Source organism: Dipodomys spectabilis, unplaced genomic scaffold (assembly GCF_019054845.1).
Source record: "Dipodomys spectabilis isolate Male_0828 unplaced genomic scaffold, ASM1905484v1 ptg000289l, whole genome shotgun sequence".
NCBI lineage: Eukaryota > Metazoa > Chordata > Mammalia > Rodentia > Heteromyidae > Dipodomys > Dipodomys spectabilis.
This window is the reverse complement of record NW_024870966.1, coordinates 2,198,684-2,226,590: the sequence shown is the minus strand read 5'-3', so window position 1 is coordinate 2,226,590 and position 27,907 is coordinate 2,198,684. Positions and strand designations below refer to the sequence as shown.

The window sequence follows — 27,907 nt, the reverse complement described above, 5'->3', positions numbered from 1 at the left end:
CCTATTTGTGTCTGTAGCCAGGATATTTGTGGCACTTGTCTCTAGTCTTCAAAACAACCCATTGTTCATAAATCTAGGGCACAGTCACAAATTTTCTCACCCTATCCTGTATAAACACTCATCTCCAAATTGTATTATACAATATACAAGATGTAAATTCTTATGAAGAATGAGAGTAAGGGACAAATAGATGCCTCTTCCTGTTACAGCCATAAAATCATTAGTCACACACTGATTCATTCCTTCATCTCCAGGAGTTATAGGGCATTTGAATTTGTCCAGAAGTGAAAATGTTTTATTGCAATACTCCGGTATCTGTTATGGTCTACTCCCAACCACCACTGAAATATTAAAATATTTCAGTTTCCCTGAGACTCACAGAAACCTAGTTTCTGTAGTTATTAAAAGCAAGTGTAAGACTATTTCGGTGTTCCTGCGATGTTCCAGGCATCCTGGAGTTTGCAGATACAGAAATCTTTTCAATCATCATTAGCTAATAAGATTTCCCACCTAAAACTGGAGGAATTTCATTCAAAATGCAAAATTTACCTGCGTGTGTTCTATGAAAGTTCTCGAAATTTCATCTCAGTTTCCAGAGGCCCAGACACAATGACAGGTCAAGAGGAATGACCTTCAAGCCTGGCCATCCAAATGATACATTATGGCTCCACAGCACTGGGAGCTTAAATATTTCCTGTGCTATGGAAAGGGTTGACGGCAATTCTCCTGGGGTTAATTCGCATCTGGAAGTGGCTGTGGACACTCTGCTTCTTGCCTACAGGGACAGTTCATAGAGAAGACTAGATAGTGACAGCACTCCACGCTGGTGGCCTGGGTGCAGTACTGCTCCTCACTAGATGTCATATCTCGTGGGAAGTTCCCTCATCCTTGGGTTGAAGATCTATACCTGCAATGTATGGACAATCATGACACCTTCTTCATCGAGATGGAGTGGAACCAAGTGAGACTGTCCTTGCTCCTGCTCTTAGCACACTGAGGAAGTGAAGGGTAAAATGTTTCCAGTGTCAGCCAGGACGAGCAGGTAGAAATATAATCCTGCTATCCCCACCAGCTAGTTTGTTTGTTCATTTATTTATTCTAGAAGAAGAAGGACACAAGACACCATTCAGGGGCTAATCTTATTGGTGGTCAACAACTGACCAGCTAGAACCAGAAAAGTAGTTAACAGAACTACCTATGGTACCTAAGTTTGGCAAAATCAAGACTTAGTCTCAGGAACAAAGGGCATAAAATTCTTGTCATTTTTTTAGTGTTTCTGTGTCTGTGTGCCTCTGTGTGTGTGTGTGTGTGTGTGTGTGTGTGTGTGTGGTGTGTGTGTGTGTGCGCGCGCGTGCACACGTGCATGTGCATTTGCTAGTTCTGGGGCTTGAACTCAGGGCCTGGGCACTGTCCCTGGGCTTTTTTTGCTCAAGGTTAGCACTCTACCATTTGAGCCCCAGCTCTACTTCCAGCTTTATTGGTGGTTAATTGGAGTTACATGTCTCACAGACTTTCCTGCCCAGGTTGGCTAGAAACTGCAATCCTTAGACCTCAGCCTCCTGAGTAGTTAGTGTTACAGGTGTGAGGCACAAGCACCCAGCTTTCTATTCTTTCTTTTACTGTAAATATTCAGAAGCAGTTTGGCATAGCCCAGGTACATGAGTCCCTTCTCTTTCCAAAGTTTTGGGAAATTATGTTTTCTCACATGATTAAACAGCAGCCATCATAATTCAGAACTGAATTTGAATGTGACGGGCCACCCACCTTCTCTTTATTCCAAGCGGACTGCCATCTTAGCAGGGGTTTTAGAAAAGCAAAGATGAAAGCCCACTGGGTTTATACCTGGGAGAAGGGTCAAATCAGCCATGAAATTATGGTACTTACAAACATGAGGCGAGTCGGTATGTTGTCTGATTGCACCAAAGGATTTTTATAGAGCCAGATCTCTTCCGGCTGGATAACTCGCTGGAATGGATCCAAAAACTCTGTAAAACTGAAACAAAGCAAAGATCATGAGAGCTGAGCATTGTGCTAGGGGTGGCGGTAGGCTGACCCAAGTAGACCCCTCCACAGGGAACACATCTGCCCTCCAGTGTGGGCGCCCTGCTGCTGCTTCTGGGCCCATTCCAACCATAGAATGACAAAGACTCAGAACAAAGATCAGTTCTCTGAGTCAGGAAATGGCTTTGAGGCTGCCCTACAGAGACTCTTAAGAACCTGGAACTGAAAATTAATGCAAAAGCTAATGTGTAATATGGCATGTCTGAGACAGCAAGGCCAGGCCAGACTCTGGGAAGAAAATGGGCTTAAGTTGGAACAAGCATGAGAAAGCAAATGGCTCTTAAGAGAGCAACTGTCCACATTCTTCTCCTCACATTACCTCGAGGCACCATGCTGTGCCCACCACCTCCTCTAGGGGGCAGAGTGAGGGTGAAAAGATTCCAAGAGAAGTTGGTCGTTTGGGGGCTGGAGAGGAATGTCAAAAAACATATGTTTTGGGTCTGCTGACTTAACAGCATTAAGCCTCCTTCCTCTTCATTCCTCAAGACATCCCACTCATGTCCTGAGATCCTTGGTTGGGCAAGGGGGAAACTAGGGAAGTGATGGTGGAAAAGGCATGCGCTTGCTTTGTTGGCTCTCAGCTATCAGCGTCCCCCCCCAGCTCTCCTGCTCAATCTCTACTGGGTGACAAGGCTTCGGATACGACCAGATGAAGCCACAGGACCAGGAGAGGCAGGGTTCAAGTGCCAAGCCAAGGAACTTCCAATCTGGCCAAGTCAATGACAGACTCAGCAAAGGGGATGGGAAATCCCAGTCAAAGCGGTTACTCTAAGAGTGGAGAGGATGGGACTTGGAGCAGAGCAGAGGAGGAGACACAGAGCTGGTCCCCCATCTGGAAGAGGGACACACCTTACAGAGCTGCAGTGAAAACCAAAGGAAAGAGCCTGCACGCGGATGCCTAACAGAACGTCAACAGAAGCTGGCGTTTTATCACCACGGTGGTTCCGCTGTAGCCTGCAGCTGAATGTTTGCACCAGGCAATTTTCATGATTCTGTTTGCTTGATATTTGTGGCAGCCTATTCCCTGCTCCCAAGTGTTTTTAAAACATTTTTAAAGGACATGAAATTCAACAAATTCTGTTTGAGAAATGTCTTCAAGAGTGCATAACCTACTTAGAGTAACTTCGGCTTCAACAATACTCCACTGCCTGCATAATGATCCCCCCCTCCCCGCCCCCTACAATGTTTTGTTGGCTCTTGCATTTGTGGATCAGAAAGGCAAGAGAGGTTTAGCTTTCATGTGGCTTCGGTGTGTGACACTGAAGCTTCTCAGCACGCTGGCTGCCACAGGCCAGCCACTGATGCCAGCTGACATCCGGGAGTCCTGCTAGCGCTTCCCTGAGCCCTTCCACATGCCTTGCCAGCACTGTGGTCCAGGAGGGAGTCAGCATCCTTCACCACCACTGGCCTCCCCCAGAATAAGCATCCTGAAAGAAGCAGGCAGAAAACAGAGTAGCTTCTCTTGGCCCTGCCCGGGAGCCACACAGAGCAGCCTGCACCACCTCTGTCTGTGAGGCATAAGTCAGCCAGATCGGAGGGAGGGAAGGTAACACAATCTGTTGGCCAAGGTGTAGGCAGGGAACATCTCATGACTGAAAAGCAGGTAGATGCAAGCTACAGCTAAAACACCATCTGCCACCACAGTGCATTATTAACTACAATGGTCCCCACTTTCCCAGGACTGCCATTCCCATTTGTTCCCCCCTATTCCTCAGGAGCCACAGGGCTGAAGAACTCGATACCTCCCATCTTCTCTGTCTTCCAGGTTCTACTTTCTGCATGCAATGTTTTCTAAAGTCCCGTGCACCCTGCCTTTTTTTTTCACAAATCTCTCACCCTACCCAGAGTAGTTGCAGCCAGAACACATCTATCAAGCAAATTACACCCTGTGGGAGCAACAGTACCAAGAAAGATAGATGTCCCTTCTTCCGCCCAGCTCCAGCCACCGGTGTCTGCCTCAGAAACCCAGACAGTAAGGCAGCTGCTCAGAGGACCAAGGGCTCATGGATGCTCACGGGGGCAGAGGAGGGCAAGCCATGGATGAAAGTCCTGGAGACATTCCAAAATGTTCCAAGACAGGGCAGGCCCAGACCTGAAGTGTCCTCTACATGCGCCTTGTCATGTGCCAGGTCAGAGAACCCCCAAACTTTAATATAACCAGGAAACTGTGGGGGGTGGGGGACATTGGTGACACTGCAGATCCAGATACAAGGAAGACCCTATCAACTACAAGTTCCTGGTCTCACCCCAGGCCTACTGAATCTGAATCCACAGGTAACAAAACTCACAGGGGATTCTTGTGAATGGGATTGTCTGAGACCGAGTGTCCTCAGGGACAAGCCAGGGTGTGTCAACTTGGGTCGAGTATGGGCTGGGTTCACTGGTCTTGCCTTGTCCTGCTTCTGCTACTCCTGTGACTTTTCCCTTGGGAAACTACATTAGTTGACTGGTGAAGAAATTTCGTGTCAACACCTCCCTAGACAAGGGGGTAAGCACCAAAATCAGGCAATGGAATGGAAGCCTGCAACCCAGTCCCAGCCTGTGACACTGCCTTGTGAGCAGAGGCCTGACCTCAGAGGCTTGATCTCCCTCTGTGAGGGAAAAGAGGGCAGTGAACTCACCAAGACCTTGCTGTGCTGGAGAGCTGGGGGGTGGGGGGAGATGAGAGGGAGGGGAAGGAGGAGCACCAACCTTCTCTCTGCCTGCAATGTTACCTTGGTCTCAACCACATCGGATCTAACCCACCTCACAAAGCCCCTAAGATCATCCCAGGTCCCACATAAGTTATGGGAGAAGAAAAAAACAAAAGATTCAAATCTGAAAAAAAAAACAATTCAAAGGTACAGTAATCTGGGACCCTTCCAGGCAGTGGAAAATAGCCTCACCGGCATTAGTAATTCTTGCAAGGATGTCTGCATATGCCCGGCCAGTGTAGCGACCAATAGCTAGACTCTCATAAACAGCTGAAGAAAATGTAGCAACACGTTGACCACTGGAAGATGTGTGAAGCTACATATGTTTACTTTTATTCCCAATAACCATAATGCAGGAAGAAATGTCTAATGTCCAAAATTCTTGGACAGGTCTATTGGCGGATCAATTTTTACACTAATTTAGTGTACAAAGGAATTGTGTCTAGAGATCTATCCTGCTCTCCTCCAGGTCTGAGGGCTGGACCTGCTGTCTTCACAGTGAACGATGTTTGTCCAGCTCCACTGAGCTCTGGTTATGAGAAGTGTCGGGGTGACTGTGTGCAGAAGGCAGGAGGCTCTACGCTCCACTTGTGTGGATTACTGCCTCCTCAAGAGAGGAGATGCTTAGCAGTAGGCTATGATTTCTAAACTGTCATCAGATTGGATGACCAAAAAGAAATGGAAAGGAAGCATGCTGTATAGAAAGGCGTGGGAATTCAGCAGATGCAGAGCATAGATTCTATTGATTGCTAAGGGGGAAAAAATGCTATCTCACAGGATTGCACAGGTGGGAATCTCATGTTTTCCTCACTGTCATAAATAAACCAGCCGCCAGTGCCAGTCTCATTTCCAAATGATGACTTCTCCCCACGCTCTAAGAATTCACAAAACATTAACTACTGTCAACACCATTTTACATGAAAATAAGCTATCTCTACTTTGTAGGTCAAATATCTCTATGTGAAAATCATGGAGTTCCGACAGAAGTAAACAGACCATTTGCTTCCGTGGAAACGATCACTGTCTAAGGTCAACTAACTTGTTGGGTTTTAAGACAATTCCTGCTTCTGTTCCTGTGCTGGCTGAGTTGAGGGATTTTTCTACCTCAATGTGTATCTTAATTTCTTCTTGGCGAAGTGTGAATAGTATTACTTGTTTTCTCATTAATTTTTTATGATAGAAGTTTGAATGAGAAGCTTGTAAAATATACATAGTGAAAATTCAAAGACACAATCCTAATTATGCCTGGCAATTCGCTCTTTATCGTGCATAGTTCATGCATCATGTAAATCCTCCTGAACTACATACCACACACACATGACGTATGCAAATATACACACATACAATATCTGCAAGTATGCATACATAAAACAAGTATAAATATGCACACAATTATGTGCAAACACACATACATCGAACACGTAAAACTTACTCCCCTGTACACACATCAAACCTGAGTTTAAATGAGTTGAAGGCAAGAAAAAACATGCCTTTTGTTTGTTTTGTTCTCATCTTGGGGCTTGAACTCAAGGCCTGGATGCTGTCCCTGGGCTTTTTTAAAATTTGTCTCAAGGTTAATGCGCTATCATTTCAACCACATCTCGACTTCTGGATTTGGGTGGTTAGTTGGAGATAAGAATTTCACAGACTTTCCTGCCTGGGCTGGCTTCAAACCACGATCCTTAGACCTCAGTCCTGAGTAGCTAGGATTACAGATATAAGCCACCAGCACTGGGCCAGCATGCTTTTTTCTTTTTTTAAGACACAGGGAAGTGGAAAAGAAGAAAAGGAAATGTAGATGCTGCCAACAAATGAGAAACAAGCAGAACACAGCACTAACACAGGAAAGGAGACAAAGCAAACAACAGAAAACCAAACACTTTTCTCCTCTGGGTATGCTTGGGCTCCCAGCTACTCTTCCATGGCAAATTATCAATCACCTCCCGCCTTGCTTCCTTGAGCCACCTGAGTCTTCACTTCCAAGTAGCAGGTGACACAGAGTCACCACTGGGACCCCTCCATCGCTTTTCTATCCTGGCATCAAATAAAATCATGACCTCACCACTGGAAGGTCTCCAGACTGCATCTAGACTCAGGCCAAATTAGCACCAGGCTCACACCCCCACCCCAACACCACCTATGTGCTTGCTGACACTTGCTTCCTCCCACCCTCCCTGCGGCCAGCCCTATTCCCATAGCACACCCCCCAACGCAGCAATCTAGGGTATGTATGCGTCATATGGGAAGGGCACAGAAGGAGACAGACCACAGACTCCCATCTCATCTAACACACATTCAAGGATGAATTCTGGGATACATGCAGCACCCTCCTGTGGACGAACCGGGGTCCCCAATGTAGAGACGACAGTCAAGGAATGCTGACTCACAACCGATTGGGGCAGGAGACATGAAAATCTTCGGTAACAGGCTTTAGAACGCTGCCTGAGCACAGCCTGGAGACACATCCTCACGCTGCTTGGAGACGTCCAGGTTGGGTCCCTCTCCCATCTAGAGCCACTGATGACAAGCCGGTCCTTAGCTGTGGCAAGGCACGAATCTACCACAGTCCACATGCTGAACACACCCACAGATTCAGCTCAAAGCTGGGAAACTAGAAGAATGGCTGAGCTTAACTCCAGAGCGAAAACAAGATTGTCAAGGGCAATGATGTCACTATCACCAGGGCCTCCCCTAATTCCAAGGCAAGTTCATAAGCCCAAGTCTCCCTATCATTCTCTAAACAATTCTATGCATTTGCCAATAATCCCTTGATATCTGGCCCCTTCTGAGAGGCTTCAAGGTCATGGTGTATGTTTAGTGTCAGCCCTCTCCTTCCTTTTCCACCACCAGAAACCATTAGGTATTATAGAAATAGGAACCTAAGCAGACCATTGGACTTGGTTTAACTCCTTTGGTTTAACTCCTTGGTTTAACTGCCTTTGGCATTTGCAGCTGGTTGGAGTGTGAAAAGTCACTCAACCTCTCAGAGACATCATATCCCTCCACCCCCCACAACTGCCACGCCCACTAGAGTCCCTCTGAATAGTATATTCTTAAATTCACAGTACTAAGTGTCAGATCTGTCTAACCCAGGTCATTAAAGCCTCAGTAAAGGTAGCTGCTTTTCCCAGAAATGCAAATATGTGTTACTTTACTTTTTTGGTATTTTGCAGGGGGTAAAGCGGTGGGGGGTATGGGGCGGATGGGACAGTACTGAGATTGAACTTAGGGCTTTGAACTCTATGTATCACTTGAGTCAAGTCCTTTTGCTTTTTAGTTGTCTTTCAGATAGGGCGTCTCACTCTTTTCCAGGCTGGCTTCAAGCCAGTATTCAGGACACCTCCATCTCTAGGTGTGCACCAAGCACATCTGGCTCCCCTCCCCCCCTTCTTTAGGCCTTCTTAAGCTGGGAAGGGCATTGGGGAAGGGATTCAGAGAGGAGAGTGAGGAGAATATTTAATATGATCTCTTGCCTTTGGGCAGAGCCAGCTGCCCCAACTCGGAGGAAGATCCTTCCAGAAGCAGGTTGTCGGTTCCATAGCTCACAGAGCTAGCCTGTCATGATGGCCACTCAATCAATGAATGCATTCAGCCCCTGTTCCCAGGACTAATACATCCCATGTGCCTCCTCCCTGCCAGGCAGTGTGGCTGGGTTCTGCTGAGCACATGCAGAGCCCATGTGTAAGTGCTTTGCCTCCCACCCAGGACAGGCTGGATCAGGAGCATCTATTGTGCAATTAGGAAACATGCTTTATGCTTTTCTCTTTTAGATATCAAGTCAAAAAAATCGCTCTTTGGGCCTTTGTTTGCTCATAGAATGCCTTCCCGTGCAGGCAAACAGAAGACCGGGAAGGTGTTTATGGCCTGAACTCAAACAAAGCTCCCATCTGCATGAGCTCAGGGGGCTCAGGGCCTGTAGCTTGGTAACTTTGCCTGGGTTAGCTATGAACTTTTGATTTTCCTGCCTTTGCCTCCCAAGTGGCTGGGATGACAGGCATGCACCACCATGCCCCGCTGGGTTTTTACCTGCTTTGGATCCAACTATACCATTAGCACTTAGCACGGTGTCTGGCAGGTAGTTGGTGCTCAGTTGAATCACAAAGCCATGGCAGCTGCCTCTATAAAGACCCAGTCCTCCTGCTACATGGAATCTTTAGTTGGAGGCTGGTAGCTGGCAGCTGGCAGCCCTTGGCCTGAACCTAGCCTGCTGCTGTGTTTGGTGTGGGCTCCTTGCTGTTATAAAACAATGCAAGTCATGGCCAACACTTACACACCAAGAACGTTTGCATCAAACCCTGAATTTTGAGCTTCTGTGGAGGAATTTGGTTTGCTCACCTTGGCTCTGCCTTCTACAGTCAGTCCAAGGGGCCAAGCAGCAGCTGCCTACTGTGGATGAGGGAAACGAGGAAGGCGTCAGCCCACCGTCTTCCCCACCCACTCGCATGTGTTTGTGAGCTGCTACCATCTTGACGGTGCCTGTGGCGTGCACCATCCTTCTCATGGCGGCTCTGACTGCTTGCTCCTCATCCATCTGGGAGGGGAGCCTTTAACAGTTCCATGACTTCATGGGTGCTGCCCCAGAAGCCAGCTCACTGTGCACAAGGCCTGTCCCCAGAGAGCGTAGCCATTGCTGCTTGCATGTTGGATGAATGACTTAAGACAAATGCACCCACAGTAGAATGCGTTCTAACTTTCCATGTTCAGCTCCCTCTGCCCCCCCCCCCCCCGCAATTATCAAATTCCTAGTGAGAGATCAGCATTCAGACCTGGCCACTCTTCCTCAAGCCCACATTGGAGGGCGGGGGGTGGGGGGGGGGGGAGTATGGGCTGTGATGCTCACCCAGAAATGGCCTGACACATTCCAAGCACTTATTGCTTAGAGTATGGCTCACGTGGTAGAGCACCTGCCCAGCAAGCATGAAGCCCTGAGTTCAAATCTCAAGACTACCAAAAAATTAAACAATACATATGTACATGTATATATATATATATATATATATATGTTGTGCTATATATACATATGTATATGTATATTCATATATATGTGTGTGTGTATATATATATATACATATATATATGTGTATATATATATATATATATATATATATATATATATATATATAGTACAACTTCTCATCTCTCGGGAATATAAAAACCAAGGAAGAATGCTTATTCTTGCCATTTTCAACCTGTTGCCATATCTGTGAGACTTAGGAGGGATTTCCCTGGAACCTGTGGTCCTTATGAAATCCTTTCGAGATTTCACAGCACTGCAAGTTTTGGGTAATCAAGTTTGGGAAAGCATGTAATCAAGCTGATTTATCCACAATTACCTCCCCCATCCTCCTTCCTCATCACCCCCATTCTGCAATTACTTGCATGGAGAATTTTTATGGAAAGGAAACAATGGAAGAGAAGGCAGACGATCTCTTCTGAATTCCACAGCTAACCACAGCTCAGCTCTGTGATAAGCCTTGACCCCTTGCAGGAGACAGCATTTCCCAGGCAGGGGAAATGGTGCGCAAATGTCTGAACAGGGAGGGAGGAAGTGGTGGGAAAACCCTCCAGGTTGATAGGGTGAGTGGTGGCCAAACCTCTGGGTGGGTAGGGGAAGTTCAGAGAGGGCGGGTACGCTGAGCCTCTGATCAGAATCTAACAATCTCCCTGTCCATGTGCCATGGCCTGTCCCTAAATTCAGGCTCACTCCTGGCCTAGTCCAGCAGTGGGCACCATGACTGTTATCAAGTGATTTAAAGGAAGCGGAAGACCCACTGCCCAAATCATGGCCCACCCTGTTTGTTACTGGCTCTGCCCCATTCCCCTCCTTATGCCAACAGCACTTTAAAACACAGCGCTATTCATAATATTGTTGTACCCATGGTCCTGGACACATTAAATGCAGATGTCTTTTGGCCCTCACAACTATTACGGACTATGTCCTCGTAAAATGTCCCATCTACAGATGGCCAAAGCAAAGCTCCTGAAGGCCATGCAGGGTTTATGCAGCCGGATCCCAGCACCACCTCTGACCCAGAGTCCATGTTTGCATGGCAACCTGGCACTGCTGCTTCAAGAGATGATAAAGGCTGACGTAGAGGCACAGTGGATCCAGGTTGTATGTCAAAACCTGATCTTTTACCAGGGTGCTAGCTACTCAGGAGGCTGAGATCTGAGGATCACAGTTCGAAGACAGTAGGAAACTCCTTGAGACTCTTATCTCCAATAAACCACCAGAAAACCGGAAGTGGCGCTGTGGCTCAAGTGGTAGAGCATTTGCCTTGAGCTGAAGAGCACAAGGAAAACACGTAAGCCCAGAGTTCAAGCCCCATGACTGACCAAAAAAAAAAAAAGCTGATCTTTTACCGGGGTGCCAGTGGCTCACGCCTGTAATCCTAGCTACTCAGGATGCTGGGATCTGAGAATCACAGTTTAAAGCCAGCCCAGGCAAGAAAGCCCTTGAGACTCTTATCTCCAATTAAACACCAAAAAGCCAGAAGTAGAGCTGTGGCTCAAGTGGTTGAGTGTCAGTCTTAAGCCAAAAAGCTTAAGTGCCCAGGCCCTAAGTTCAAGCCCCAGAACTGGCTTAAAAAATATGTTTAAAAGAAAATGCAGAGGACATAAAGAAAGGCATTTCCCGAGAGAAGCTGGTAGGTCTGTCTGGATTCAAAGCAGGGTCTCAACCCAGCCAGGGCATGGATGACTTTGGGGAAGGCATCTGCTTCACCAGTTGTGAGATAAGAGGGCTTCTTGGGTGGCCTTTAATGGATCACAGGACCTGGTAGTGTCTAACTACAGCAAAAACCCCTGGAGCAGTAGTTCTCCATCTTTAAAATATCACTGCCAAGGCCTCAACCCAAGCCAATTAAGTCAGGGTTGCTGGGCAGCCATGAGAGAGCACCCTGATCAGAGCCGCCTTGCGGATCACAACCTAGGCCCCAGGGACACACCTCTGTATTCTATTCACTGTTCTTGCTCACTTTTATTGGAATATTCTTTGATTTTGTCTGTGCCTTATTTTCCTGCTGAATGAATCGAGAACAGTCTCTAAAAAAATTTTACATGAAATTCATATTATCTAAACTCAGATACCATACATATGTGGTGAGTATCATATATGAATCCTACTTAATGGAGATTCCCTTCTGAAGGCAGCCTGAGAGAGTCCTCTCTCTCTCTCTCTCTCTCTCTCTCTCTCTTGCTCGCTCGCTCGCTCTGTCTCCTTCCTATCAGTATCTCTTGGTGCCTTTGTCCTCCCTGTAAACCATCCTGGGCTAGAAGGAAGGCCCTGTCCCTTAGAAGCCACTCTTGGTGGACCACATCCAGACAGGCAGGTAGAATGAGTTTGGCAAAGGTCTGTTGAGCTTGGGAGGCCATTCTAGGCCTTAGGCCTCTGAATAAGATACAGCCCAGGATTAGGAAGAAGACACAGGTTTCAAAGCTGGCAGTCTCAGTTTGCGTCCGCTGCTATAGCAAATCACCACAAACGTAATAGCATTAGGCATGAGCTCTGGAAGACAGAAGTCTGATGCAGGTTTCACCTATGTAAAATCAAAGGGCTAGCAGGGCTGCATTCTGGAAGCTCTCAAGGAGACTTCATTTCCTGGACCTTTCCAACCTCTAGAGGCTTCCTTCAGTCTTTGGCGTGCAGCCCCTTCCTTATCAAAGCTAGCAGGGGTGAATTCTGAGACCCATCACAATGCATCTTTCCAATCCTCTTCTGCCCATCCACTTGTAACTGGTGGTTTAATTAGTTGATTGATTAGTCAGAACCCACAGGTACTGCAGGACAATCTCCCCACAGGAAGGATAAAACCATAATTCTACTGCTGCATCAGGCAGCCCAGGCTCAGGATGAGGGCACCGGCAGCTCAAGAGGAGCATGAGTCTGCCACACGCTGTTTAGAACAATCCATTGCTAGCAATGCTCCAGGTAAAGGAGGGGGGGAGGCATAGCAGATCCTGTGTTCCCTTTCTCTTTTCCTGTTACTTAAATAACATGCAGACGTGCATAGGGAATAGGGAATGTCAGCAATGGTAACAGCTTCGCAGCCAGCATTGCATCCCACTGAGGTCTCCTGGGCCAAGCAACTTGCAAATTGAATACTCTGTTCCACACAGGCGTTACCTGATGCTACTTGGCCCCATGAACTCAGGACTACAGACGGTGCACCTGTCTCTCCCAAGCCATCCCAAGGCCCTCCCCTGGAGGGTCTCAGACCCCGTTTGTCAAGCACTAAGTTCACAGCGTTCACAGCAACTTCTAAGTGCTTTATAACAATTCACTTAGTCCTCAAAAGACCTTTGCCAGGGTAGATGATTGAGCTGCATGGTCCAGCAAACTATACCAGCTCCCCTTTCTCAAAGCCACCTTCCTTCACTGCTACCAACCCCCATGCTCGGTCCCCAATCTCTAGCTCATTCTTCTAACTTCAATCTTCCACCAGATGAGGCTGAAACCTGAAGAAACTCACCCCCTGCTTTCGAACCACATGGGAGCGCTCTGTTCCTGACCTGTCCATTGGTCCCCAGGCCTGGGCGGGTGTAGGGACCCAGGGGAACAACTGGGAGGAGAGATGGAGGAAGGTGGAAGGACTCTAGAGGCTTGCCAACCTGTGAATGCCACAGGCCCACTCCAGATCTAAATTGGTACGTCTCTACCGCCAAGGCCTGGAAAGTAAAGGTTAGAGAAGAGGAATGAGCCAGCCAAGCCAAGAACCTATGAACTCCTGTGCAGTTCCTGAGGGCTGCTATGGCTTTGACTCTCTCACTCCACTTCACCCACAGTCTGAGGGCCTGGAAACTTGGCAACCAGACAAGTTCTTCCTTCCCAGAATGCTCTTCCCCACACACGGCCCTGGATCCCTTTTCGCTTCCTCCCAGCCCATGATCACACAGTCATGCCTGCCGTGACATCTCCTCTGCAAACCAGCCTTCCCTCCGTGCCTCACCTGGCATGTTCCTGTGTTGTCCATCGCCAAACACACCATTCATGTTTGTGTGCTAGTGGAGCCAAGCCGTTTACCAGATAGAATAGAAGCTCTGTGAGGACCATGGCTTCATCTGTTTTGTTCACTGTTGGACACAAAGGTCTAGATTCCTGTCTAACAGGCAGCCAAAAGAATTCACTGAATGAACGTATGATCCTACTCTGTCATTTCACACACACACACACGCACAAATTCACTTACTGAGATCCATGCCAGTCACTGGTCCATCACCATGTTCAGAACAGAAGAGAACTATAGGAAAGAACTAAAGGCCCTTGAGGGGCCTTTCCCTCCTACACTCACACACTCACACACACACACACTCACATGCACAGCCTCCATGACAACTGGAAAAGATGACAAAGAGTTTACGATCCTTTCTGAGACAGCACAAGGCCAAGAGAGTTTGAAGGTCTGTTTCCCTCCCTTCTCTCTGCGTTGGCATCTTACCACCGGGCAGAAAAAGCTGGGGGGACGACATACACAATGCAGAGGTGGCAGAGATGGCAGAGATGGAGATGCTCAGCTTCTCTGGACAACATTTCTAACAACTTTGATCAACAGCAACCAATCTGGGACCCTACACGTGGATGGGAATAGGAGATATAGTTTATCAAGCAGTACTGTGCCAAGTGCTCTATTAAACAGGAGTCTAACTACATTTTATTACCAAGGTCAGAGAGGTTTAGTGACTGACTGGAGCATGGCTACACAGCCAGCAAATGGTAGTAGACACTAAAACTCAAGGTTGTCACTTCTGGTCGGTGAGGTCCTTCCCTCCCCAGAGAAGATGAATGACTATGTTGACAATGCAGACTGGCTGGGCTCCCTGCTGGACCTGGCTGTGGGATTTATTGCACCTGGGCAGTGAAGAGTCAGCTGCCAGCCCCAAAATATGGACAGAGAGGGCAGACGAGGCCTCTGCTAGCAGACACAAAGTCTGTGGCCACAAGCAAAAAGGTTCTTCCACTCAAGATTAGTGGAGGAAGTGCTGTTAGTCCACAGGCAGCAGAATTACAGCCACTGATGGCTCCTTACTAGACCTTCTGCGGTTACAGAGATGGTAAGCGCACCCAGCCCCATGGGAGGTTGTAAGGGATTCCCTATGTCATGTGTCTAGAGCCAGGAACACGGTGGCTCTTACTCTCCCCTTACTCTTCCAGCCCTTCCACTTCCAAAGTCAATGGCTTCTCCACACACTGGGCACGTGCAGTTCACAGGGCCGCAATGTCTATCATCTTTCCACACACTGGGCATGCGCAGTTCACAGGGGATGCAGTGTCAGTCCTTTCCACACACTGGGCATGCGCAGTTCACAGGGGACGCAATGTCTATCATCTTTCCACACACTGGGCACGCGCAGTTCACAGGGCCCAATGTCTATCATCTTTCCACACACTGGGCATGCGCAGTTCACAGGGCCGCAATGTCTTATCATCTTTCCACACACTGGGCATGTGCAGTTCACAGGGGACACAATGTCTATCATCTTTCCACACACTGGGCATGCGCAGTTCACAGGGGACGCAATGTCTATCATCTTTCCACACACTGGGCATGCGCAGTTCACAGGGCCAATGTCTATCATCTTTCCACACACTGGGCATGCGCAGTTCACAGGGCCGCAATGTCTTATCATCTTTCCACACACTGGGCATGTGCAGTTCACAGGGGATGCAGTGCCAGTCCTTTCCAGACACCGGGCATGCGCAGTTCACAGGGGACTTGGTGTCAGTCTTCTCTCCACATATTGGACATGCGTAGCTCACAAGTAACTCACTGTCAGTCTTCTCCACACGCTGAGCATGCTCAGCCCCAGGAGATTCAGTGTCAGTCCTCTCTACACACTGGGCATGCGCAGCTCACAGGTGACTCTTAGCAAGTATGAAATACACATGGCTGGGCTGGGAAGGTGGCTCAGGGGTAGAGCGCTTGCTTTGCATGCATGAGGCCCTGGGTTCGATTCCTCAACACCACATAAGCAGAAAAAAAAAGCCGGAAGAGGCACTGTGGCTCAAGTGGTAGAGCATTAGCCTTGAGCTGAAGAGCTGAGGGACAGCGCCCAGGCCCAGAGTTTAGGCCCCACAACCGGACCCCAAAAACAAAGAAGAAATACACATGGCTGGAATTCCAACTGTTCGGAAAGATCTGCCATTCAAGGAACGGGTCTTCCCTTCTCCCTCCTGCCGTGTTCTGTGCTCCAGAAAACAGTTCTACAAAGCCCGCACCACCTTCCCACCTTCCTCCCTCACCTAGGCCTCTGCCACTCTCGGGCCAAGCAGCCACAATCCACTGCCTTCCACAAGGCAAGGCCTACGAGGCTGTCACTTCTGATGGCCTACCAAGGCCCAGAATCTGTTCCATATTCCAGAAAACGGTCACCAGCCAGGTGACATGGCTGTTCTGTCATAGTCTCAGGGTCATGCTCAGAGTGGAGCATCTAACCGGAGCCCCTGCCTGTGAGGCTTCTGGGGTCCAAGGGGAAGGCAGATCGTCAGACCCTGGCCACCAAGGTTGAGGTGGATGAGTACTACAGTGTGGGGTGAGGGTTGAGGAAACTTCTAGAACATCTGGAAGACAGCAGAACTCAGCCTGCTTTGAAATCAGGAAACGCTCCCAGAGAAAGCAAAACTCCACTGAGGCATACAACCATGAGGAATGAGAGAGTGGAAGAAAGGGAAGGTAGGAAGGGGCTGGTCCCTAGTAGGGCTGGTCCACTTTAATTGCCTTTATACCCAATGTCCCACTGCAGTGATGGCAGAAAAGACAAAATTAACTTAAAAATTAGCATCTAGGAAACCTACAGACTTTCCTAGGTTCCCAACGGCTTCAAGCTAGGCCTCTCCTGTGGCATGCGGACCAAGCAGATCCACGTGTAATCCTGTTAGGATGCTGGCCCATCACTCCCGTCCGGATTCTTACGACTCTCCATTCTATTACCTGACGTATAAGCCTTCCATCCTGCTTTGTGTCATTCAAAATCTAATAAGCCTGGTCCTGATGCCTTTATCTAAGTTGCTGACAAAATCCTCGGACAGAAGAGGTCAAATTCAGAGTCCCAAAGCATGTCCCTGAACAGTGTCCCCAGCTGAGTGCCAGCTGTGCAGCCACAGCTGGGGTTCCTGCCACACTTCTAACTACTGGGCTAGACACAAGGCCTTGGCCATTATGCTCCAGGGGCAACACCTAGGAAGGAGAATGGTGAAACCCAGCTGCCTCAAAACTCCGCTGCCCCGCCCTCCCTGCCCAGCCAGCCGCCATCTGACAAGCACCCCATCACACAGACATCTCAGGCAGATTCACAGCCCAGACCTGCGGCCTCTCACCCTGTTCACAGGGGGGACACGGCCTCCTCTCAAGGCAGATTGGCAGCTGCCAATCACAAGGAGATATCTAACCTGCTTTAGGCAGTACGCCGCAATAAAGAACATGTTTTAAACTATGAGAAAGAATCCACAACAATTACCAGTCCAGGCCGTGCATGAGAAACAAGGCTCCCACCTCAGGACATCCGAGAAATAACACAACTCCCTGCCTGTCACTGTCACCGCATTGCGGCCAATCATAGTTTATCCTTAGCATCTATGTGTATATATGTGCACACATGCACATGCATACACATGTGCTAGGCACACACACAAGCATGTGTGTGTGTGTGTGTGTGTGTGTGTGTGTGTGTGTGTGTGTGTTGGTCCTGGGGCTTGAACTCAGGGCCTGAGGACTACACCTTAGACTTTTTGCTCAAGGATAGTATTCTACTACCTGAGCCAAACTTCTAACTTCTGACTTTTTGGTGGTTAATTGGAGATAAGAGTTCTCAGGGACTTTCCTGCCTGGGCTGGGCTTCAAATCACAATCCTCGCCTTCTGAGTAGCAAGGATTATAGATATGAGCCACTGGCATCTTTTTGTTATATACAATAGAGACAATGGCCTGTTTTGTTTTAGTGTTGTTTTTCATTTGTCTGCTTGTTCTTATAGGTCATGGGGCTTGAACTCAGGGCCTGAGTGTTGTCCCTGAGCTTTTTCACTCAAAGCTAGCACTCTACCACTTTGAGCCACAACAATGCCTCTGGCTTTCTGGTATTCAAGATAAGACTCTCATGGACTTTTCTGCTCCGGCTGGTTTCAAACCTCGATCTGATCTCAGCCTCCCGAGTAGCTAGGATGACAGGTGTGAACCACCAGAGCCTGGCTTCAGTTTATGTTTTTGTCTTTTGTTTTATTTCTTATTTATGTGCTGGAATTCAGTATCCTCACCCTTGCTTGCTTTCTGCTCATTGCAGTGTAGACAGTGCACTGACTTAACAAACATTAACTTACATTGTCAGTGACACTCAATATCATGCATGAAAAGCCATTGTCTTGCAGGACTCCAGAGGCTCACACCTGTAATCTGCTGAGATCTGTGGATGAAGGTTCAAAACCCGCCCAGGCAGAAAGTCCATAAGACTCTTATCTCTGATTAATTAGAAAAAAAAAGCCAGAAGTAGAGGCATGGCTCATGTGGTAGAACAGCAGCCTTGAGGGAAAAAAGTCAAGTGAGATTGTGAGGTCCAGTACCAATACACACACACACACACACACACACACACACACACACACACACACACACACACACACACATGCTGAGGAAGGATGTCCTTGTTGAAAAAAAGGTGTGCAGAGCATAATGGTAAACAAAAGGCTGATTGCAGGATTGGATTTCTGATGAGAAGTGTCTGCTGTGTCCCACTGAAGGGGAGGAAGAATCAAACACAAACCAAAATGTTACCTGGCCTTCTCTAAGTAGTAGGGCATACATTATTTCATTCTCTTTCTGTTTTTCTCACTGCATGATATAAGTTTCCTCCATTGAGCCTACATTCGTTTTGCAGGAAATCTCTTCTTTAAATAAAAGTGAAGAGTTCTTGTTTCAAGCTATGGCTGGGAAGAGGATGCTCGATCTGTGAGGGTAAAAGCAGGGCAGGGCAGGGCAGCCACACGGTGTAGGAAGGGGCGCCTGATACCTGGGCCTCCTCCAGGGAGCCGTCCCCAGAGGACAGGACAGCCAGCTGTGGCATGGGTCTGATGGGGATGGGGACCTGGCTAGCTGGTATGAGTCTGCAAATTTAACACACACACACACACACACACACACACACACACACACACTATTAAGTTTACCACATCCCTGCTTCATCCTCCCTGAGCAGCTTCCAAAAGGCCCAGTGCAGAAGAAAGGAGCCAGGCACCACCTACCGAGAAAGCTGACAGAGTAGCAAACCCACGGGGGATCTAGTCTCTTCCTCGGTGTGCTTTGCCCTGGAAAAGAAGGCAATCCTCCCTTCCCTGTTCTCAGAGATGACACGGTGTCTCCCTTACCCAGTGTCTACCTCACTGCCATCACTGTTTACTCAGTTACCCTGGGCATCTATGATGGCCGCACCACCCAGCAGGCCCCGTCTCCCAAGGGCTCACAGTCCACCAGGGCAATGCTGTCCAACCCCACAGCCATAGACTTGTGGCATGTGACCTGGCTTCCTCTAGGGTCAGAACTAAGGAGCAAGGCCCATGCACCTGCTCAGAGCATGAATGCTGAACACAGGAAGGGCTCTTCTGCCTTGTGCCACAACCCTGACCTAGCTCTCTTTCTTACATTTAAATGTGAAATTATGGAATTTAATCTGAAGCCTAGGTGGCATACCTTTAGAGTTGCTGAGGTAAAGAGAGGGAGCCCTCGGGCAGTGACCCTAAGTGCTGACGCAGCGGCAGAGAGATTGGTTTGGAATAAGCTGTTCTCCTGGACTCATTCAAAGCAGGCAGCTCACATTCCTGGCGCTAAAATGAAACTCACGATTCACTCTGGAGGCAAAAAGGACGTAGGCAATTCACCAAGGCTCATGATGAAGTTTACGTGGGCTACTATTTCCCAACAATGTCTTTAACATTTGGGGAGAGTGGCTACTCATTAAAAAATAAATCAGGATTGGTATGGTAACTTATAGGTGTTGTAGTTCACAGCTGTAATCTTAGCTTGTCATATGGCTGAGAGCTGGAGGATCACAGTTCAAGGCCAATCTCAGTGTGACAAACAACCACCACCACCAAAACTTCATTGGACTCCCTTTCCAAAAATTTAACCAGCAAAAACCAGGACTGAAGACTTGGCACAAGTGACAGAGACCAGGAAGAAGAGCGACGCAGCCTGAGATAGCTCTCTTACCTCTCTCCACGTTCTCTGTGCCTCTGACATGTCTCTAGTGTGTCCCACGCAAGTGTGATGGAACACGTTGAAGGGAACTGTCCAGCCTTCCTGTAGGCAAGAGTTGGCTTTAACAGAAAGCAGGTGTCTGAACTAGCTGCCCCACCAGGCTGTCAAGAAACACAGCTGTGGGGAGTAGGGAGCTGGCCTGGAATGCCAACATGGTACGCATGCGTGGAAAGTCACCGTGAAATCCCCCCTTGTGCGGCTAATATGCTAATTTAAAAAAGAAACACAGCTGTATTCAAATGATCCGAAAAGTGTGAGGAAAAGACGAGCTCAAATGCGCAGAACCTGGCATTTCCAGAGCGGAGAAAGCCATATGCCATGATTTTTACGGAGATGGAGGCACAAGGCTTGGCAATGCCAGGGGGGAAAATGTCTAAAAAACCAGAAAAGATCTGGGGGACAAAAAGAAAGAATGTGAAGGAGGAAGATGCAAGAGACCATCCCAAAGGATGCCCCCACATTAGGCACTGGGCATGGTGTCATCCACTCTCTGGTGCCATCTGGGAAGTGGCAGAGCTCTGTTTGCTCAGGGTGTGGAGTCCTTACATCTCTTCAGTGTCCCCTGAGGTCTTCAGGGCCATTTAATTATCTGCAAGCCTCCTAGCCAGTCCCTTCTCCACCCCTTCCCTCCCAAACCTGCTATAAATGGTCTTGACCCATTAAACACCCAACTTGAAATGTTCCCACAAAGCCCTGCCCTCTCATTCATTAACAGTGTGACACCTCATGCATTCTTAACCCCTCTGAGCCTTGGATTTCTCAAGAAAAAAAAGAGAGAGAGAAAGAACTATATAGCTATCTTAGAGCTGTATGGAGATCTAAAATGGGTCTCACAGTACTGCCTAGCACATGGTAAGTACTCAATAAATATGAGTGACTGCTGCCATTTCCCCCTCTTCCTCCTCCTCTCCCTCTTCTTCCTCACCATCATCTCCAAAGCCAAAACCAACCCAGGTGGCTATTTTTAACAAATAGTGAAGAGATGATGAAAAATCAAATTTCCAATTCCATATGGGCTTTCCTAAATATGATGTTGATGTCAGAAAGTCTAATTTAATATGCAATTTGGGGTACCAGGATGGAGCCTTGCACTCTGGCTTGGCTTTGTTGTTCAAAGCCAGCACTCTACAATTTGAGTCACAGCTCTACTTCCAGCTTTTTGCTAGTAATTGGAGCTAAGAGTCTTGTGGGCTATTCTGCCCAGACCTGGCTTCAAACTGTGATCCTCAGATCTCAGTCTCCTGAGTGCCTAGGATTACAGGTGTGAGCCACCAGTGCTGAGCTTAACATGCTCTTACTATATGACTCAAGATCTTCACACTTGTCCACAAGACTTGATTAAAATGCAATACATTTAGGAACTAAGAACTCCTATAATTAAAACAAAAAGATAAATGTGAGACTTGCGTCTAACACTGCTATCAGTAATATTGGTTAATTCAGGACTAATATGGTCAGACAAGGCCTCTCAGGAAAACCAAGTATGGGATGAATTTTGGAAACTAAGACTTTAGACATGGGGACATTTACCTAATAACCCAGAAAGTAAGAACTGATGGGTTTATAAGAAGTACACTTTTGTGTATGAAAACCATCAACCCTGTATCAAATAAAATGCAAGTGTTACTTTGAAGGTGGAGAGGATTGGGACTGACTAGGTCCATGCAAATGTTAAGTAAGCATTCTACTACTGAGCTACATCCCCATCCCTTGAGAATCTTTATAAAGAGCAATCCAGTTCAAGATGGCTAAGACTATATGCCCTCATTTCTCTTTTCTCTTTCAAAACACCATGGCCAAGAATGAAAACATAACTGAATCTATATAGAGACTGAAGAGCCTCAAAGCACACCAATCAGTGAGACAGACAGGAGAAAAGGTTATGAAAAAGACAAGGCAGAAAGGAATAAAATAATAGCCAATACAACAGAAAAACTCTCTGTAAAGATTAGACACAAAGATTACCCAGAATTCTGTGTAAAGATATCTTCTGAATTACTGGCTAACCCAGAAATTGCACTGTGCAGAGCAAGACTCCAAGGACCCCAAAGAGGAGGAACAGCTACAACCTAAAGAGTCCAACAGAGATGTCAGCAGGTACCCAGTGCTAAGAGATACAGTTTGAAGCCAAAATGTCTCCAAGTTAAACTTTCTATTGCAATCTCAGAAGGACTAAATCAAAGGTAGAAATCCTATCCTAGGATTATGGGATACAACATAGAATCAAAGGCAAAAAATAGACTTGCCCAAGCCTAGGCCAGAATCAAGGTCGGTCTCAAGGCTGAATACAATCCAGCAGTCAATTAACTACATGCAAGAATCAAACTTAACACTTAAGGGGAAATTTTTTCCAGTCTCTAGAGTGTATGGGTCACAATGTCCCTACAATAAAAAAGTGCTATATACACAATTCTATGAGAGAAATGTAGCCCATAATTACACTGGAGAGGATGTGGCCAAAAGGGAAGCATAATATACTATGGTGGTTCCTCAAAAAAAAAAAAAACTAAGCCCCATGATCCAGTAATTCTAGTCCTGGGCATTTATCCAAAAGATGACAAACCAGGATACAGTAAAGCCACCAGCACAACCAGTGCATTGCAGTACTATTTACCATAGTGAAGGTATGGACTCAGCCCAGATACCCCACAATGGATGAATGAATCAAGAAAATGTGGGGGGGGGGTGTTTATGTGTGTGTATGTATATATGTATATGTGTGTGTGTGTATGCAATGGAATTTTACTCATCCATTAGAAAGAATGGTACATCATTTGTAAAGAAAGGGCAATGCCCGGAAGAATTATGTTAAGTGAAGGAAATCAGGCCCAGAGAGACAAAGGTGATATGTTTTCCATCACAGGTGGAAGCTAGAATTAGCTTATAAACATAGAAGTTAATCTTCTGGGGTGACAGGCAAACATATACAAATGTATTAACTGAAATATGGTGGAATCAAGGGAGAACCCAAATAGCATAATTCCTTAGAAAGCCAAAATAAAAATTGAACAAAAGAAACACCAGGAAGCAGGTACTTGAAAGGGGATGGGGCCAAGGGGAGAGGGGTAGATGAATGAAAGGAGCAGGGGGGAGATGTGGTCAAGAATTCAATGCAGAAGGGGCTCCGGGAAGATGGCAGAGGAGAAGCTAGAGTCTAAACAAGCTCTCGTATAGAAAGCAGTTTTAGAGTTCCAGTGCACCGTCCTAAGCCAGAGAATCACACCAAGTGTGCCATCACAGGACAGAGAGTCAGGCCAGAGAGGGAAAATCCAGGCAAGAGACACATCTGAGCTCTTGCCAGCAGCTACCGCCGCGGCCGCAGCTGTGGCGGCAGTGGCCACGGCCATACCTGAGCCACAGAGAGTCCGGGACGAAGGAGCCAGACACAGCGGGCGAGCGGATTCTACTCAACACCAGCAAGAACCGACAAGGAGCGGACATCTTCATCCTGCAGTTCCCAGACCAGAGACGACCCAGGAACCAAGACTCGGTGTGAGTAGAAGCCTGACGTCCTCACTCCTTCTCAGGGAGCAGAGGAGGGAAGGCCACCCCTCCCCCCGCAGTACCGGAGATCTCCATCTTGGATACCGACAAAGCTCGGGGTCACAAGAACTTAATGGCGGCCTGACCTGCCACTCAGCTCCACCCAGGGAAAAGTCACCCAGCTCGGGAGCCAGCCCTAGGAGTGGGTTTCTTCACTGGGTAATCAGAGCCAGAGGCTGCCCCTCCCTCTACAATCAATTGAAATTCAGTAAACAGAAACCCTGAGAATGGCTCCAGGCTGGGCTCTGTGAGTTTTTCACAAACTAGCCCCCAGGAAAAGCTACTGTTTGTTGAAAGGCCTCAACTCTACCAAGAACCTAGCCTCATCACTGCATCCCCCTTTTTTGTGATTCTCAAAGCAGATCTGCCTCCCATTGAACTAGCTCGAACAAACTGACTTAAGAAACCAAACAAGCCACAGGACCACAAGCAGACCAGAGACTCCAACAAAAAGCTGGTTACGGACACAAGGGAGATACAGGATTTTTCCCACCCCTCCCAAAAAAATCAAAGAACTTTCCTCCTCCTCCTCCTCCTCCTCCCCCCCTCCCCCCCTCCTTCCCCCCTCTTCCTCCTCCTCCTCCTCCTCCTCCTCCTCCCCCCCCCTCCTCCTCCTCCTCCTCTTCCTCCTCCTCCTCCTCTTCTTCTTTGGTACCTTATATAAAAAAAATTTTTTTTTCTTTTCTAAAACTTTTTTTAATCTTTAATTTTTGCCTTTTTTTTGAAAAAAATTGTTTTCCAGTAACTTTTTTTTCCTCTTATAATTTTTATTTTAGGGATATGTGAGTGTGCGTTTTTTTTTCTTTGTTTTCTTTCTCTTTTTTTTTCTTTTTTAATTATCTTTTTGTTTTTTGTTTAGCTCTACTGAACTTCTGATCTTTTTTTCTTCCTTTCTTATCCTTTTCACCTTTTCCTCTCTCTTTTGTTATTCTTTATGTGACTTAAATCTTGTCCTGCACATCCTCAGATAAACCCGTAGTTGACTATTAGACCCTATCCCCCATTGTGTACACACTTAATCCACAAATTTATTACTCAATTCAAAACCCCTGAGACTTAAATTCATTAATAGCAGTACTACCTCTTCATTCCTATATAATATTTTAAGCATTTTTATTTTTAAGTTTTTCACATCTCCTTTATATCCCTCCCTTCTCTCAATATATTCACGTTCTTCTCTAAATAGATTGTTTTCGATCTGCATAATATTATTAATTTTTACTTGTCTATTTTTTCTGGTCTCTTTTCTTTTCCCTTTCCCTTTCTTCTTTTTATCTCTCTCTCTATTTTCATCCTACCCAACCTATTTCCTGCTTTAAGATTAGGACTTAGTTAACTCTCCCTATGCCTCCCCACATCAATCTATTCCTATTTTTTACCCACATCTCTCCCTAACCCTAATAATTTCTGGTTTTCCAAATTCTTCTTTGCAGTTCGTAGCCCATTAACATATAGTTGTTTGATGTTGAATAGATGTATCTGTTGAACTAGATTGTATCTGTAGACTATTGACTGTGCAAATTCAGACTTTGGTTGATGCTTGCCTTAAGATAGTGTTCTAGCACAAAACTGGTGCTATTTTCATCTCAAATGGGCAGAATAAGCCGGAAAAACACAAGAAAAATGGCAAATCCGGGTATCTCAATTCCCAATCTTGATAATCAGGGGACAGAACAGATAATGAATAATCCAGAGGAGAGTTCCCAAATAGCTCTGCAAACACTGCTGGCAAACATGATAAATGAAAAGATTGAAAATCTACAAAGGACTCTGTATGAGCGTGATAGGGAGAGAATGGAGGCAATCCAAAAGTTTATACAGGAATATCATAAGCGTGAGGAAGCTACTCAAAAACTGATACAGGATTTGCATGAGCAGCTTGAGAATACTCAAAGAAAAAGGCAGGAATGGCATGAGCAGGCTGAGAATACTCAAAGAGAACTACAGGAATCCCACGAACAGGAGGAAGCTAATCAAAGAGTAATACAGGAATTGAGAGAGCAGGAAGAGAATACACAAAGATCACTAAAGGCATTCATGGAATCCATTAACAAAGAGCTGAAGGAAGTCAGGGAGACCACAAAGGGAATGCTGAATGGAACCCAACAGAAGAATGGGAGTCCAAGGAAACCATAACCAATCAACTAAGTGATTTGAGAATATACACTGAACGCCAAATTAAGGAAGTAAAGAAGTACATACAAGATCTAAAACAAAGCTTCAACAAAGAATTTGAAGCCATCAAAGCTGACCAATTAGAAGGAAAAGAGATAAAAAAAAAAAAACAAAGTAGAAAGTCTTGACAGCAGGTTAGACCATGCAGAAGATCGAATCTCAGGGATTGAAGACAGCCTAGATATTATAGAGAAAGAACATACAACCATCCAAGACAAGTCGAAGAAATATGATAGATCTATCCAACACTTGGAAGACACCATCAGAATGCCTAATCTAAGGATAATGGGTGTAGAGGAGCACCTAGAAACAGAAGTTAATGGTCTAGGAAATTTGTTTAACAGGATCCTAGTAGAGAACTTCCCAAACATACAAAAAGATAGGCCTATTCAGATACAAGAAGCTTTTAAAACCCCAAATAGACCAGACCAGAATAGGACATCCCACCATCACATTATAATCCACACAGGATCAACTCAGAACAAGGAAAAGATCCTTAAAGCTGTCAAGGAGAAAAGGGTAATCACCTATAAAGGGAAACCAATTAGAATCACCTCAGATTTCTCAGCAGAGACAATCAAAGCAAGAAGAGCCTGGAATGATGTATGCCATGCCCTAAAAACAAACAACTATCAACCAAGAATACTGTACCCAGCTAAACTCTCCTTCATAACTGAAGGCCAAATAAAAACTTTCCATAGCAAAGAAAAATTGAAACAATACATCTCCACCAAACCAGCCCTACAAAAGATTCTTAAAGATGTCCTACACATAGAAAACCAACAAGACCACAATAAAGGCCAAGAAACTGAACCCAAACTGAGAATCCAAGAACCATAGGAAGAACCCAGTTTTCGCAGCCCCCAAGAAGGTGGATAACATGGCAGGAACTCCCAAATACCTCTAAGTCCTATCTCTTAACGTTAATGGACTTAACTCTCCAATTAAGCGACATAGACTATCTAGTTGGATTAAAAAACAAGACCCTTCTATCTGCTGCCTTCAGGAGTCACATCTTGCCCATAAAAACAAACACATTTTCCATGTTAAAGGCTGGAACAAAATCTACCAAGCAAACGGCCCCCATAAACAGGCGGGAGTTGCAATCCTAATATCAGATAAAATAGACTTCAAATTAAAATTCGTGAGAAGAGATAAAGAAGGTCGCTATTTACTAATTAAGGGATCTCTCCTTCAGAAGGATATTACAATTCTAAATATCTATTCGCCAAACAATGGAGCACCCAAATTTATCCAAGAAACACTACTTTCCCTCAAATCCCATATAGATCCAAAGACATTAATTGTTGGGGATTTTAACACACCACTCTCCCCACTAGATAGATCAACTAGGCAAAAACTCAACAGAGAAACCTCAGCTCTAAACAACTGCATAGATCAACTAGAGTTAACAGACATCTACCGAACATTTCACCCAGCAGCATCAAAATACACGTTTTTCTCAGCAGCACATGGAACATTTTCTAAAATAGACCACATTTTAGGCCACAAAGCAAATTTGTCTAAATTCAGAAACATTGAAGTTATACCTTGCATTCTCTCTGACCACAAGGGAATAAAATTAGAACACAACACCAAAAGCCACCAAAGAAAGTCCGGTATCACATGGAGGCTGAACAACACACTGCTGAATCACGAGTAGGTCATGGAAGAGATTAGAAAGGAAATTCAAATGTTCGTGCTATTCAACAAAAATGAACACACAAATTACCAGCTCCTCTGGGACACAGCAAAGGCAGTACTCAGAGGCAAGTTTATAGCTCTGAGCTCCTACATCAACAAATTGGAGAGATCTGAAACCAACAATTTAATGACACATCTAAACCTCCTTGAAAAAGAGCAGCAAGATAAACCCCAATCCAGTAGATGGAAAGAAATAATTAAAATTAAATCAGAATTAAATGAATTAGAATCCAAAAAAACTATAGAAAGACTCAACAAAACAAAGAGTTGGTTCTTCGAAAAAATTAACAAAATTGACAGACCCTTAGCAAATCTTATCAGAAAAAGAAGAGAACACACCCAAATAAATAAACTCAGAGATGAGAATGGAAACATCACCATGGAAACAACCAAGATTCAGAACATTATAAGGGAATACTTCTCAAAACTTTATGCTAATAAGTTTGAGAACTTGACAGAAATGGACCTTTTCCTAGCAAATATTGACATGCC

General features: G+C 46.1%; 1 protein-coding gene across 1 annotated transcript in view; it reads right to left on the bottom strand.

The window, feature by feature from the left end:
* The window catches only part of Plpp4 (phospholipid phosphatase 4), a 104,472-nt gene that overhangs the window by 63,320 nt on the left and 13,245 nt on the right, over nucleotides 1–27,907 (bottom strand). The window contains exon 2 of the mRNA XM_042701378.1: nucleotides 1,885–1,993. Within this exon, the coding sequence (XP_042557312.1) occupies nucleotides 1,885–1,993 (109 nt within the window). The remainder of the gene's footprint in view (nucleotides 1–1,884; nucleotides 1,994–27,907) is intronic.